The sequence below is a fragment of the Engraulis encrasicolus genome, chromosome 21 (genome assembly GCF_034702125.1).
Source record: "Engraulis encrasicolus isolate BLACKSEA-1 chromosome 21, IST_EnEncr_1.0, whole genome shotgun sequence".
Lineage (NCBI taxonomy): Eukaryota > Metazoa > Chordata > Actinopteri > Clupeiformes > Engraulidae > Engraulis > Engraulis encrasicolus.
The window spans coordinates 11,959,939-11,973,229 of record NC_085877.1 but is presented as its reverse complement, the minus strand read 5'-3'; the positions used below and the strand labels follow the sequence as shown (position 1 = coordinate 11,973,229).

The following is a 13,291-nucleotide window of genomic DNA, read 5'->3' as shown; positions in this document are numbered from 1 at the left end:
GGTCAAATTATGTAGAGCAAATGAGGCTGCGGGCCAAATCAACTCCCCAACCCAATGAGAAGTACGTTAGATGTCTGGACAGAGAACAGATTTTCATTGTCTGTAATGAGACTGTAAGGATAAGATCTAACTCTCTGTGAATGCTTTGGAGAGATATAACCCACTGAAGTTTTAATGATCGAAAATCACACATATATGTTTTCATTTAATCTGACCTCATGGCGGGCCAAATGTTTGCCATGCCTGGGCCGGATTTGGCCCGTGGGCCTTTGTTTGGAGACAAAGGTTCTAGAGTGTATTTGGCATCAGAGTGCTCTCTAAGGAAGAGTCTCCAAAGAGCTGAAGAGTCGTGGGGCATAATTTCCAATCTCACTCTGAAAATTCACTCTACAATGCGTTGCTGACATGACTGCACTGAATTATTTGTCTTTTTTTGCATATTAGCTGTAGCATTTTTGATAGGTCTACCATACCATTTGATGTAATGTTTGTTTTGATGTCAATCTGCATTTAATACTTTCGTCATTTGAATGGCATGTGTGATAATCATTTGATAGTATCAAGAAGCAATTTCATATCTGACTAATTAAGGAGAGAGTGTTATTTTAGATATTCGTATCATAGTGAATTATGTAGGGTCTAGACAGACATATTGCAAATGAGTATTGTAGGCATAATAAACACATTGCCTACTTGTGCATTTTAATAGCGCATGGCATGACTTTTGCATGCATTAAGATTCCCTTGGTAGGCCTATTAAAAACTATTGCCAACATCTGTCCGCCATAAGTCTCATCCCTTAATATACTGAGAGCAACAATGACGATGACAGCCGAGTTAGATGTATTCATTTATTAAGTATGTATGCCATAAAGCAGATGTTATCCTTACGACAAGAGACTGTCCATTTTATGTATGCTCATAAATACTGAAATGGAACATCTGGAGCAACTGTTTCCGGTCCGCTGTCGACCACCACTCTGACCACATAGACAGTGTAAGACAGTTTTTGAAGTCAACAGCTGTCTTTTTTATGACGACGCTGAGTCACGGTTTTAATGTCACAGATACAGCGATGGTGTCCATGACAATGGCAGGCGTTTTTGTTCACCTTCAACAATTCATTGGTCTGAGATTTTTGCACTTAAATATTTTCTTGAAGGCGTTTTGAAAGTCTCTGTTGAAGTAGGCGTAAATAATAGGGTTCAGGAGAGAATTGGAGTAGCCAAGCCAGTTGATGACCGCCCCTAACCAATCTGGCATAAAGCAGTTCAGTTTACAGAAAGGTAGAACCAGAGCCACGATGAAAAACGGTAACCAGCAAAAGATGAAAGTGCCCATAATGATTCCCAGCGTTTTGACCGTTTTGCGCTCTCTCGCCAGTGCCATTTTCCTTTTCGCTTCAATGTTCTTGGCATTTCGCCTCTCGGAATCCAGCACCGACTGCGGGGTGTTAGGAAGGGGAAGGTGACATTTGGAGTTGCTCGCCACCAACTCCAGCGACTCTCCGCTGGTCTCTCGGCTGTGCAGGGCGCCGCCGTTTACGCACGAGGCACCTGGGCTCTCCGCGCCCTCCTTCCAGTTATTGTAAGTCACTTCGGTAGGTTTCCGGTGGAAAATCGCAGGCGACACGGGGAAACACTTATCTGACGATTTCTCCTTCTGGGGTTTCTTCACCGTCTTTCGTATTCTGAATCTGGCCGCTTTGAAGATCTTCCCGTAGAGGACCAGCATGACAATGAGCGGGATGTAAAACGCGCCAAAAGTAGAGTAGATGGTGTATCCCGGGTCTTGGCTGATGGTGCAAGCGTCGGGGTCCGCGCGATCTTCGGCCTTTCTCCATCCCAGCATAGGTGGTATCGAAACAGAAAAGCCAATCAGCCACGTTAGACTGATGAGTATCGCCGCTCTCCGCGGTGTTCTTTTATTCACGTAGTCTATGGGGTCCGTGATCGCCCAGTACCTGTCAAGCGCTATTGCGCACAGATGGAGAATGGACGAGGTGCAACACAGCACGTCTAGGGAGATGAAAATGTCGCAAATCTCTTGACCGAGTGTCCATTTGTTCAGCACCTGATACAGAGCCGCCATGGGTAGAACCAACACCGACACCATCAAGTCCGTGACGGCCAGAGAGCCGATTAGGTAGTTGGCAACATTTTGGAGAGACCTCTCGATGGCGATAGCCGCGATGACACAGGAGTTGCCGAAAATGGAGCATAAAATTAAAAGTCCGAGAAGTGACGAGGTGACAATTTGATAGCTTAACGCAACTTCGGGCACCAATTCTGTTTGATTGTCCCAGTCTGTGATGTCTGGGTAGGTGCTGTTGTTTGCGCTCTCCATCTCGGTGTAGCGCAAACAGTGTGGCGGAATGTCAATCCTTTCTCGCCAAGGTCCCAGTTTCCGGCAGCGAGATGCCGAGACTGAGTGGACGCATGCCGACAGATGAATTTCGGTAACCAGAAAAAAACCCCGAGAAGTCGCAACATGTAAACCTGTTGTAAATGCTCAGGAATTATTTATATCAACTGTGGCGAGGCGTCAGTCAAATAGCAGGAGCAAGAACTCGTTGCCAAGCTCCACGTTTTTAACTCCACGACCAACCGTTTCCCTCTCCAGCGGTGTTGTGAACAGAGGGGTGTGTGCCCGCGTGTGTGCGAGACTGAAGCTGAACGCGCGCCTATTTGTGCGCTTGTCTGCGCACTTTGGAGGTGCCATGAGAGACAGGTTGTGTGTTACAGGACACTGTTGTGTTTTTTCCTGGGTAATAACCACGTCATATGGAATGTCACATGAACAAAATGGTTTGTGTCCCTGGCGCAATTTAGACAACGTTCTCAAATTTCTCAACGTTGATGAATTTAGAGAGATGCATACAATACACCCACCTCCCTGTGAAGAGCGAGTACTGATTCTAAGCAACATGAACTATAGGTTCATTGAACTGTACCAACAGAATTCTGTTAATATAATCCTAATAAAATAATTCATAGTTCGTATAATTGACATTAAGGCGATAGGTGGATTTCAGAACCACAGACAGCGCTCGCGGGTCGACTGAAAAAGAAAATGTGCTGCCACCTGCCGGGCACGCGTGTGCTGCCACCTGCCGGGCACGCGGTTAGTTGCTGTAAAATCCTTTGTGAATGGGCTTCACATTTAAAAAAAAAAACATTGCACGTCGACTACCAAAGGCAGAGACAGACCAGACCACCGCAGATGTATCATTATCAGTCCCTCCAGTTTTTCGCGATTCAGCGATCGCGTGGATTCATGCAAATTCAATGATATTCCGCATAATTTCACGATGCCGCGTAATTCCTGTAAAGCCGCATTTTCCCCGCAAAATTTCAACATTCTGTGGAGTTTATTGATTTATATTTTCGTCAAAAAAATAAAAATGTGACTACAATACCACCGGAGACGAAAACCAATACGAAGCATTTTTGTTAATATGTCACTGAAACATTGAAAAAGAATTGCCTGCTATTTCGGAAGTCGCGACCCTCATCTCAGCTGTTCCGCGTCTCTCCTCCCCTCCCTCACGCAGGCGTCGGTGCTGCACACTCATGACCCCTTTTTTAACAGCAGTAGCCTACTTTTCAGTGCAATCCTGGGTGGAAAAAGTATTGTTGCCCATTTATCCATGACGAAGAAGTGTATGCAGTCATGAAATAGTGGCGGTACTGTCGCACAGTAGCAAACATCTTAGGTGTTTGCGGAACTTCTCCACTCTCCCCTGTCGCTTTCATGAGCATGCTACCCGACGGTTGTTGTCTGATCTTTTTTCAATGTTCGCTAATGTTTGTAATTTAAGGGTCTATGTCTATGCGTAGGCACAAGCCTTCTGATAACAATCACTGTAGTGCCGATCGCAAAGGCTTCGGAAGTGTGGAATTTTGCAACTTGTTTCAGTCAAGGACACCGAGATAGGAAGTGAACGGCCCTTCCACGCTTTCACTGTGTTATTGCAATAAAGTCTTGCGAATCCATGCAACCATGCACACAACCATGTCAACGAGAGCGTGTATGCCATCACAACTTTGCATCAAGCAAATAATAGGCTATGCAACAGCTTGCAATACGAGCACGAGAGAGAGAGAGAGAGAGAGAGAGAGACGCGTCTTCCAACAGGTGACATTGTAACGCTTGCATACAGCCTGGCTACTGTACCCCGCGACGCTCTTCATTAGGCCTAGTGGTAGGCTATACCCACAAGTATTTTTTCATAACGCGCTGTCCCGTTTTCCCCGAAGTCGTTCTAAAATATCGACAGAGATTTATGAGTGTCGCGGACATGATTTTTTTTTACACATTGGACGCACTGGCTAATAAGACGCTCTGACAGCTTTTGACAATATTTTATTATTCTATTATATAGGAAGTGTGTTTCTGAATCTCTCTCTCTTTTGTCTTAAGCCTGCTTAGACTGATTGTGGTTTTCAGTTACCAAAAAAACCCAGAAAGGGGTGCAAAATCTTTGCAAAAAATGAGAAAATGCCGCAAAATCTTTGCAAAAAATGAGAAAATGCCGCCGCAAAATCAGACATTTTGACCGCAAAAATCACAAAATCCCAGTGCAAAATCCTGGAGGGACTGCATTATGTAGCGCCCATTTCTGTGTCAGGGTTGTTCGCTCAGTCTGTTTGACAAAGAGCTGAATCATTGTACCTTTTCCCCGTGGATGTTCTCTGTTATCAATGGAGGAGCCGGGCCAACCTTTTGGAAACGAGTAGGCTTTGCAAATGCAGCTCATAATCGATTGTAATTAGATCCACACAGATCCTCCACAGAATAGTAAATGTAGTCTGCCTATTAATGTGGGCATCAGGCCTATTGAACATCTTTTGAATCATGAACAAGAACTACAATGTAAGTTAAACCATTGACAACCCCCAGAGCAGATTATTAATTGTATGAACTGGTTTTCATAATTTTACACTTTGGAATAAAAAAGGCCAACCAGAGCTTCAAAATATCAGGTCATACCCTTAGGCCACATTCAAAGATTCATCTTTTTTCAATTGTGAGGGTTATTATAAGGCTTAAGATAGGGCTTAAGATAGGGATTGGAAAGTATAGATTGAAAACTAGCTCAAAAACTTTGATTTAGTTTGTGAAGAACCCAAACAGATAAACCTTCTGCGGTGGGGTATAGGGGCCATGGCCTTGTCCAGCTGTGTGATGTATTCATTTTAAAAGACCACTTCTGTCAGTTCAGCAGCACAGTACACTACAGCACAGCAGTGGCCCTGAGCTGTGTTGCGCTCAGGGCTGGAATGATAATCTGGCATACAGGGAATTTTCCTGGTGGGCCGACAGTTGTCTGGGGCAGGGGCTTTTGATTTTGTGTTTGTTTGCTACAAATGTCCCCATAGTGACCAGCCCACAATTAAGATGTGGGTGCAATGCAATATACACTAGACTGAGCCCATCAGAATTGTAGTAGGGGGTGTTTATAAAGGGCAGATCTATGACAAAAATGCCCGGGTCGGTTTGTGGTCCCTGTTCAGCCCTGGTTGTGTTTATCCCACCCCCCACCCCCCACCTTCTAAACCTCACCCCCAGCTATACCCCTGCCTGCTGATCAACCACAAAGTGTAAAAAGAGCTGACCTTGTGAGTTGCGAGTGGAAAAAGTTTGCTCTGGTTATTTCGCCGATTTTTTTTTTTTTTTTTTGCCCCAGCCCACTACCCCTCCATGTCCCACAAAGAGCTGCATTGTGTGGGCTGTGTGTGGGTATTCTATAGGCCCCGTGGACAATACGGAGTGCTGCACAGGCTCTATTGTCAGGCCCACTATGGGGAGCTTTTGACTTTTGTAAACAGAGTTTAGTGGGGGGCCCAGGATGTGTGTTCGCACACAGTGGCGTGTGTGCTCCACATTTTGGTATGTGTGTGTGTGTGTGTGTGTGTGTGTGTGTGTGTGTGTGTGCCCGTCACATTCAGGGTATGTGTGAGCTTGTGTGCGTTTCTGTACATTTGTGTGTGCGTGTGCGTGTGCGTGTGCGTGTGGCAGTGAACGTGTGTGGGTGTTGGTGTGGTCGCCTGTGTGTGTGTGTGTTTTTATGCGTGCGCTTTCCGGTCACTTCAACTCTACCCCCCCCCCCCCCCTCCCCCCAAGCACCCAGCAAAGCCACAGCTGTCCCATAGCACACACATCACTCAGGACGCGTGTGGAAGGACGAACAGGACAGGGGGGCATCGGAGGGGACACCACAGGGGAGAGAGAGACACGGAGAGAGAGAGAGAGAGGGAGAGCCACAAGCAACAGACCTACAGAGAAGCCCTGGTGCTCGCTGGCTGACCGTTGCTCCTACCGCTGTTTCTCCAGCCCTTCTGCTTCCCCTGTCAGCTGGAGCCGGGCCTGGAGGCAACACTGAGCCGCACACTTTTCACTCGTTAATGCCTCTGTGTGTCTGATGATGGAGGGGGAAGCTGCCAACGCGACGGCCGCCAGCAGACACCTCTTACGGGGGTCGGCAATGACAGAGGCCCTGGGTCTGACTTTGGACAGCCGCATCCCAGGGATGGATGAGGCAATGGGCAGGGGCGAGGGGCCTGCTGGCTGGGGGGATGATGATGGTGGTGGTGGTGTGGTGGTGGTGGTACGCAGGCGGTCAGGACACGGACTCTCCTCCTCCACGACGCCAAAGCCCACAAACCGAAGATCATCTTCATCATCATCATCCTCACCCTCCTCCTCCTCCTCCTCCTTCAGCATGGACCACAGCAAGGCCGATACTATGGGGAGCAAAGAGGGGAGAGTAGCAGGCAGTGGTGGCAGTAGAGAGTGTGTCTCTCTGGGGAGCTCCACCCAGCCTTGGGCTCCATTAGTGTCGGGTAGCAGCGGCGGTGGCGGCCTCTCTTGCGCCTCTTCCCTGGAAGTCTCCCTGGAGCAGCTGAGAGCTCAGGCTCTGAAGAGCCCTCAGTTGCTACGGCAGCATCATCCACAGCATCAGCACCCAAGGGGAGAACAGGCTTCAGATAGAGGCACTTCATCATTATCACCACCACCATCATCATCATCGTTGTCGTCGTCGTCATCATCATGTTTGGCAGGTGTCCCACAGGGTGCCTCTCACCGGGGATCCAGGCGGAACAGGCCGTCTTTGTCGTCATCGTCGCAGCTCAGCCCCACGTCAGTGCACCCCTCCCGGGCTTCAGGCCTCCTCCATGACCAGCTCAGGGCTCCTCCTCCTCCTCCGCCCGCTGGAGGCCTCTCCCGTGGCGGCGCTCTAGGCTCGCGGGCAGCAACACACCGGCGAGTCGTCTCTTTGGCATCTCTGAGCAGCTCTGAGCTTGGAGAAGAGGAGGAAGAGGAGGAGGAGGAGGAAGGAGAAGAAGGGGTTGAGGAAGAGGAGGAAGAGTATGAGGAAGAGGCAGTGGATGAGGAGGAGGAAGTTGAGGAGGAGGAAGAGGTGGCAGAAGAGGGGGAGGAGGATGTCGAAGAGGAGGAGGAGGAGGAGGAAGATGGAGTCGAACAATATCATCGTCATCTTCATCATCGTTCTCAACATCCTAATCCACAACGACAGCTCCACCTTCATCCCCCACCCCCTCCTACACTGCCTCCAGGGAGAGCAGCTCCATTATCATCATCCTCATCATCCTCATCCTCATCCTCATCATCTTCAAGGGGGCCCAGGGCCGCCCCTCTAACCCCTGCTTCTCCTCCAGCCTTCACCTCCACCTCCTCACACTCCTCCTCTGCCCCACTCCCCTCCACAGCCTCCACCACGGCTGCCTCTCCTGGAGCTGGTACCAGTGCTGCTGCTGCTGCTGCTGGTGGTGGTAATGGCACCTCCACAGAGAGGAGGCTCACCAAGAGGGAGCGCAACCGCATAAAGAGCCTGAGGAGGAGGCAGCGTCGCCGGGAGCGATGGAGGCAGAGCCAGCTACAGGAACAGGTGCAGGTAAAAGCACGGCACACGCAGGGGACAGAGTTGTGTACAGTAGAAGTAGAAGTGCTCTTAAAGATGGAATCACAACATGATATTACAAAGTTGAAACCATGTAGTGTCATACTACTACCATAATAATTCCATTTGTAAGGTTTCTTCTACTTCTACTTTGTACAACTCGGCACAGGGATATAGCACGGCACACTCTGGGATATATGGTGGCACAAATATAGTATGGTTGCACAACACACACTGAGATATAGCACAACACACTGGGCAACATGGCATCATACCAGAGCATCAAGATAACACGCCAACTTGAACGGTCTATCAGGGGTGAATTTCTCGAAACCAAAGTTGCTTACTACATTAGCTACTTCGTTGCTTTCAATGTATTTTCCCATTGACAACTATCGAAGTTGCTAACAGGCTAACAACTTCCCTTTTGAGAAACTCACCCCAGGTTTGTGGATCCCGACTTTGCATGTTAACTCGTGCTCCACAAGGCTTATTTTGCTGTTCTGGACAAAAGTGAAGCGGTAGAAACATTCACTGACAGGTTAGGGTTAGGCGTTGTTTTGATCAGGGCACAGCAGAGCGTTTTCATGTTTAGCACTGTACCTTTAAACTAGGACTGACTTTAAACTAGGACTGACATCATATTGAACCCTAAGAATGAGATGGCTGTAAAGTTCATATGTGAGTCAAGGCAGGTTTGAGGTTTTTTTTTGTTTTTTTTACAAAAAAGTGTATCTTTGCAGGAAGTAGAAAGAATGACTTAGCAGGGCACAAAGGCAAGTGCAAGGAAGCACAGCAGCATACTCTGAAAAGAAGACATCCTCTTTCACAGGGGGTGAAGTCTAAGCCACTGGGAAATGTGTTAGTGAAGGAGTACCTTTGCATACAACTTTGCCTCAAACATTTTGCAAGAAGACGAAAATATGATTTTATTTGCTGAGTAGTATCGACATACTTTCTAATTGATCCTGAGGGAAATTAAGGAGCAAGGAAATTTAGACATAACCAGGTGTAGGAGCAGGTGCTTACTGTGCAAAATTTGCAGTGTTAATTCAACACTGTTCTGAGCATGTATGGTCCCACTTGATTTAGTGTTCAATTCAACTCTTTGAGTGTTGACTTAACACTTAGAGTTGAATGTGACAATAGTTTCTAGAGTATGCAGTATATATCTTCAGTGTTAATTCAACACTCAAAGTCTTAAAATGTAACCCTACATTTGAGTGGGACCATATGGAGCCCAAAGGCTGCCGGTTCGACTCCCGAGCCGCCAAGTTGGTGGGGGAGTAATTAACCAGTGCTCTCCCCCATCCTCCTCCATGACAGAGTTACCCTGAGCATGGTACCATCCCACCGCACTGCCCCCCTTCAGGCACCATTGGGGGCTGCATGGGTGATGCATAAATGCAATTTCGTTGTGTGCATGCACTTGTGTGCTGTGGAGTGCTGTGTCACAATGACAATGGGAGTTGGAGTTTCCCAGTTGGGCTTTCCCTTTTCACTTTCACTTCACTTTTCAATAGCGCATTCAATAGTACATTGTTGTGGGTTCTGGTTAATACTGTCCTGAAGATTGTTGGTCACCAAGATCAGGGATATATGCAGTCAGTCCCTCTACAAAAAGGCAGTGCTCAAAGGAGGGATGTTTGAAACTTGGAATGTCATTCAGTTCCAAAAGACGTGCATTGAAATACTGTACATACATTGGGCACTTTGGAAGAAAGGCAAACTACTTAGGTCATAGTCACACTGCAATATCAATCATCTTGTCCACCTCTCCTGTCAAAAAACAGGTCAAGGGTTTCTTTAATTCCTCAAGCGATAAAAGCACTGAACGAGGTCAAATGGTAACCCAGTCATCCAGTGAAGTGTGTGCAAGTGTGAATAGCAATATTCTGTGTTTGCTATTTGCTTTTTTCTCTCTCTTTTGTTTAACCCCTTAGCGCAGAGCTATGTTATAACCTTTCTGTCGCCAACATTGTAATGGCTATGTCTTAATCTCTTACTTAAGCCTCTCTGTACTGTCATAGCAATGTTGTTATGATGTAGATGAGTATTTTCAGCAAGTAGTGAATGGCCCACTGGCGACCCCATCTGCAGTGAGAGGCTACTAGGCCTGTCTGCATGTCTGTGTCTCATGTCTGGTGCTAGTGATTGTGCTGAAAATAAATTTTCTCCATGGGGACAAATAAGGTTGTAACTAACCAAGTCATCTACAAGTCATTCACAATTATGATGCTTTTAGACTAGGTAATCAGTTAACAACACCTTCAATTCTGACTTAACAATAGGGTTGCCAACTCCCTGGGGAAAATAAGGAAGGCCTCATTCGTGCGGAGGTTCGGGGGCTGTAGCGAAGGGGGATAGAGTTGCCCAGGCTGAACTTCCACCCGGACCCTCTGGGGTGGTAAACTGGGGCTCTGACCGCTACACCAAAGAGCCAGGCTCGTTGGCATGGCAGTCAGAACATACGCACAACCCTAGTGATGGTCCTCCTCCAGAAAATGTTGTATTTCTTAGATGCAATTTACTTTACACTTTACAATCTCCTTGATGCCGGTGTCATACGCATGACATAACAGTGTCATAATAGTATCAAAACAGTGTCATGACACAGTCATGGACGAGTCATAAACTTGTCAATGTAATAAACGTTTTATGGTCATGAAAAGTTGACATTGTTAGGGTTGTCTTTACCAAAGCCGAAGTGTCTTGATGACAAACAAAGTCATAAAATGTTTATGACCTAGGCATAATGTTTATGACACATGCATGACTGCGCTATGACACTGTTATGTCATACGCCGGCGTCACATTTTAACCAAATTGCATCCCGTTCCGCCTCAATACGGAACCATACTTTTGTTTCTAAATACAGGACGATTCCATATTTCAAGGGACGACTCGCAGCCCTACTTCACAATATTTAAGGACATACTTTGTTATCCTCATACACTTTCCACTGTCACGTTACAACAATATTGAAAGTCTTCCAGCATACACATATACGTTGCATCATATTCAACTGTATAATAATGCAATGTAACCGTATCATGTTGATGTTGAACTACACTTGGGAATGGATGTCTTGCTGTGCTACAGCAGTAAGGTATTTGCATAATCTCATGTTTCATAACCCAAATGAACAGAAATTCAAAACAAAAGATCCATTTGACTGTTGAATGAAACAACACAATGTGTCTATTTTGTGGTATAGAGCTAGAGCTGTACACACAGTGTGAGTGAGCGAAGCACGCTGACAATGTTCAGACACTCCAGCAGCACTCCAGTGGCCTGTGAGAGGAGAGATAGAGGCGCGGAGAAGCCATCTGTTATTCTCATGGGGGTATATAATATGAGGAACTCACGCAGCACTGAGGAGATCATTTTTAGAAACAATTGTACACAGACAGGAACGAACGCACGCACGCACGCACACATGCATGAGCACGCGCACACACACACACACACACACACACACACACACACACACACACACACACACACACACACACACACACACACACACACACACACACACACACACACACACACACACACACACACACACACAGACACACACACACACACACACACAGACACACACACACCCTCTACATTCTTTATCTTTCTTCTCTTTCTCTGTGCCCCCCCCAATCTCTCGGTCACACACACACACACTCACACACACACACACACACGCACACACACACACACACACACACACACACACACACACACACACACACACACACACACACACACACACACACACACACACACACACACACACACACGGCACACCGATTTGATCCCATGAAATGTGAATATCTGAGCATTCCGTTTTTTTATCATGCCCCTGTGTTTCCAAAAACTGAAATCCTGGAGGCTTATTAGAAGTAATCCTAGTTTGAATAGCTATTCATTCCGGCGTCACATCCTTGGCTTTATACTCCCTTTTCCATCATTGTATATGTTGAAGGCTTCAAAATTGTTCTACGGTGGCACAAAGAATAAACAGTAATGACTGGCATCATATTTAGAAATAGGCTGCCATATGAACAAAACATGCTATGACTATAGCTATTTTCCCTAAAGGAGTCAGGAGCTTCAAAAGACTAAATATGACACCACCAAGACCCACCAATTTTGTTTCCATCGTCTGTTCCTCAAAGTGGGTTGTCATTTAGATAGAAACAGTGTTTTTTGTGAATCCTTGTAAAATAACAGGCCTACTCAGTTAAAAAAAAGTGTTAAGTCCACACAATGTTAAGAGAGTCCTCTGGAAACACTAAAAACACTCTAAGAAGAAGAAAAATAAAAAAAACTTTAAAGCAGGGATGTCAAACTCAGATCTCAATCTCTTAAAATGTGTATGACAGTTGGCCCACATACACCATTGATATAGCGTAATAAGACTTGAACATGACATTTGGTGTGTCACAGGATAGGAGTGAGCCCAGGCCAGTGAAACAGCTACTCATAGGCAACAGAATTTGTGCAGGCACATTTGAACTGTGAACTGTGAATCTGTGAAAATTAAATATGAGTATTACATGAATGTCTGTACAATTTTAGTCCGTTTTTTAAAATAAACATTGAGTTTGGCCTGCGACTTCATTCCAGATTTAGATTTTGGCCCTCAGTTAATTTGAGTTTGACCCCCCCCCCCCCCCCCCCTCACTGAAGTGTTGAATTAACACTGTATGTTTTTTTTTTTTTTTTTTACTGCGTCCCATGTTTCAAACACCATTGAAGTGAATAATGAGGAAAATGAGGCTCAGCGTCAGTAGGCCATTCCTGTCAGCAGAGGGCACTGATTATCCTGGCACATAGCACACCAAAGGAGATCATGTATTGTGTGTCTGCTCTGCATTGTATTCTCCTCCCTCCACATAAAGCACAGCGGAAACAAGAGTCAGTAGTGTGTAATAGTATTGAACAGATGATATTTGACACTCTTGCTGGCTGCAATAGGAAATGCCCTCGTAAATGGAAGGGTGGTGCGCGCGCATGTGTGTTTGTGTGTGTGTGTGTGTGTGTGTGTGTGTGTGTGTGTGTGTGTGTGTGTGTGTGTGTGTGTGTGTGTGTGTGTGTGTGTGTGTGTGTGTGTGTGTGTGTGTGTGTGTGTGTGTGTGAGAGACCGAGAGACAGAGAGAGCGAGCGATGCAATATCAATAGCTGAATGTCTGTAGGCTACTGTCACTGGGACAAGCATAGACATCTAAGGATAGGAAATAATCCCAAATTGTATTTCTCTCAGAACTTGTGTCTAAATAGTGACTAGTTTGACTAGAATGATTTTCAGTTATCACACTCTAATAACTCTAATAACTTTACTTCTTTGTTTCAAACTGAGCAATTTGA

General features: G+C 46.1%; 1 protein-coding gene across 1 annotated transcript; it reads right to left on the bottom strand.

Moving 5' to 3' along the window:
- Positions 1-1,113: 1,113 nt before the first annotated feature.
- htr1aa (5-hydroxytryptamine (serotonin) receptor 1A a) lies at positions 1,114-2,346 on the bottom strand. Its single transcript, XM_063187656.1, has one exon. It carries the CDS (start codon positions 2,344-2,346, stop codon positions 1,114-1,116), a length of 1,233 nt encoding a protein of 410 aa, XP_063043726.1.
- Positions 2,347-13,291: the final 10,945 nt, after the last annotated feature.

Bases quoted from the DNA above. Each gene is read 5' to 3' on its own strand.
- htr1aa (XM_063187656.1), bottom strand. From the start codon at position 2,346: ATGGAGAGCGCAAACAACAGCACCTACCCAGACATCACAGACTGGGAC.